This window comes from Elephantulus edwardii, unplaced genomic scaffold, assembly GCF_000299155.1.
Source record: "Elephantulus edwardii isolate Elephantulus edwardi_28Jun2011 unplaced genomic scaffold, EleEdw1.0 scaffold00133, whole genome shotgun sequence".
Lineage (NCBI taxonomy): Eukaryota > Metazoa > Chordata > Mammalia > Macroscelidea > Macroscelididae > Elephantulus > Elephantulus edwardii.
The window spans coordinates 736854-739340 of NW_006399883.1; the positions used below are offsets into that span (position 1 = coordinate 736854).

The 2487-nt window shown below is 41.5% G+C and overlaps 1 protein-coding gene across 1 annotated transcript in view; it reads right to left on the minus strand.

The window, feature by feature from the left end:
* LOC102850618 overlaps positions 1-1796 on the minus strand; it is a 22241-nt gene extending 20445 nt beyond the window's left edge. Inside the window, exon 1 of the mRNA XM_006893965.1 lies at positions 1705-1796. Within this exon, the coding sequence (XP_006894027.1) occupies positions 1705-1796 (92 nt within the window). The remainder of the gene's footprint in view (positions 1-1704) is intronic.
* Positions 1797-2487: the final 691 nt, after the last annotated feature.

The following is a 2487-nucleotide window of genomic DNA, read 5'->3' on the forward strand; positions in this document are numbered from 1 at the left end:
TGCCCCCATTAAATCCAAGAACAAGAATATCTAGTTATTCTATTTTTGATGGTATGCACACTCTCCAAGGACATTTCTTGCTTTTCAAAAGGGACCGAGAGTGATGAGTAAACGTCTATATTGGTGTGTCCAGCAACATGACACTAGAGAAGAAGGGGGCTACTTACTTCTTCTATTGAATGCTGACCACCAAGAATTCAAGTTTTAATCTTTCTCTTTCCCCCTTTATTCTACATTATTTTACCTTAATCAAACATAGTTAATTCCTTATTCAACAAATTTGTTCTCATTTGAAGCTGAGTTATCTTGCTTGGTCTGACAATAATCTTGACAAGATTATGTTCAGTGATCTAGCAGCAGTGATATTATTTTTGTTAAAGCTTGATAACTGAGAAAGCAGAAGTTGCCGAGGCAAACTCATGCTTCTTATGTAGTTCACTGAGAATGGCAAAGTGAGATATTGACATCTCTTTCCCCTATCACTGGCTTCAAATTTTCATGTCCATAAAGATTACCTAAAGGACTATATTTTTTTTCTTGCTTGATGAAAGTGAGGAGAACTTGAAACACTTGCTGCAGAAGATCAGACACTGCGGCCTACAAAATAGATTGCATATTAATGTCAAGGAAATAAATATTCTTGCCTCTGGACCAATAAGCAACATCCTGATAGATAGAGCAAACATTGAAACTGTCAGCAAGTTCATCTTACTTAGACCCACAATCAGTACACTGGTAAAAGCAGCCAAGAGATCAGGAGATGTACTGCACTGCGAAAGACCGCACTTAGGAACCTCTCCAAATTACTGAGGAGGAGCAATATTGTTAGAGGACTAAGGTGTGTTTTATTCAGGCCATGATATTTTCAATCACGTGCTATGCTGCTGAGAGGTGGACAATGAATAATGATGACAGAAGGATTGATACCTTTAAGCTGTGTGTTTGAGGAGAGTACTGAATCTCCCACAGACTGCCAAAAGAACAAAACGATATGTCTTAGAGGCAAGAGTGCTCCTTGGAAGCAAAGATGATAAAACTTCATCTCACATACTGTGAGCATGTTGCTAGGAGAGGGTATTCCTTGAGGAAGGACATCATGCTTGGAAAAGTGGATGAATGGTGAAGGAGAGGAAGACTCTTGTGGTGCTGGCCTAAAATTTGTAGCCCTCTCTGGTCTCCAGCTACATTAACTGCATACACATAGTCTTGAAAATCAGCCTGGTCTTGCAAATTGTCATCAGCTGTGGGGGCTATGATAAGCGAAAAAGTGCTTCCTACACAGGGCAACATGTCATGAGGTTGGCAAGGCTTATGGTGGTAAGACGTTGATGAAAATGAAATCTTACTGGTGAGAGACTGTGGCATCGCTGTGCACAAATGGTGGCAAGGTGTGACCTGCGACATCTTTCATTTGTGCTGGCCACAGTTAAAGGTTTGCCTGTCCTTGACGGATGTTTGAAGAAGCAGCTAACTTATAATTACTCTGAGGTAAACCTTGTTAGATTATTTGGATTTGACTGTTAGACTGAAACTGGAGTCTGGGCTAATTGAAGAATCATGCCTTGACACTGCTTGGCTAAAACTTGGGTTTGCCTTGGGTGAGTGACATTCTTTGCCTCCCCTACTCTCCAACTTCTTTCCTTCCTAAATCCCATTGTTGGTACCATAGCTGTGAGTCTGTGAGCCAGCAGTGAATAAACGAACCTCTTGCTGTTGGTGCGGCTGTAGAGGCACCGTGACTGGGCTGCGGGCTTTTTATCTGCTTTCTGCTCTCGGGCCGTGAAAGGCTGTGGCATTCTTACTCCTTCTGGCCCTTTCAGAGAGACACTTATGGCCCTGTGCCCTTCTGTCTCATTTTCTCCTACTTAGTCACCCCTCAAACAGGTGGATTGGCACAGTGACTGCTGCAATGGGCTGGCCTCAGATTTTGAGGATGGCACAGAATAGAACAGAGTTCTGACTGGCTGTTGGTAGAGTTGCTGAGTCATACTCGATTTGATGACATTTAATAACAGAGGGCTAATTAAACAGATTGGTGGGCATTGCCCCCAGAGCTTGTAATAGTTCTTCAGTGAGGCCCAGATGACATCCCAATAGAATTCCTACTGTTTGAAGTTTTTCACTGTGATGGTTTAATGTCCCAGCTCAGAAGGCTGTGTAATTTTTGTCTAGAAATAAGCAGCCAGACATAGTCAAGGGTGAGGTTAGCACATTGTTAATTTAGGGTTAGAGTTTTTCCAGTAAGTGTAACTTAAATGCCACAGGAGAAAATTTGGTTTATTACCCTGGGAACTACTAGAAGAAATTCCTTATGGGGTCTAAATGGAACAGATAAAGACCTGAAAACAGTATAATGGATAGTAGAGGAAGGACAGATCTGAAAATAGTATGCTTTTAAAAAGCAGTGGTTTGGTTCAAAATGAGGTGCCTATAGTAAAGATTTTAGAGGGAAGCAATTCTTGGTGATAATATAATCTTTGATGTGCC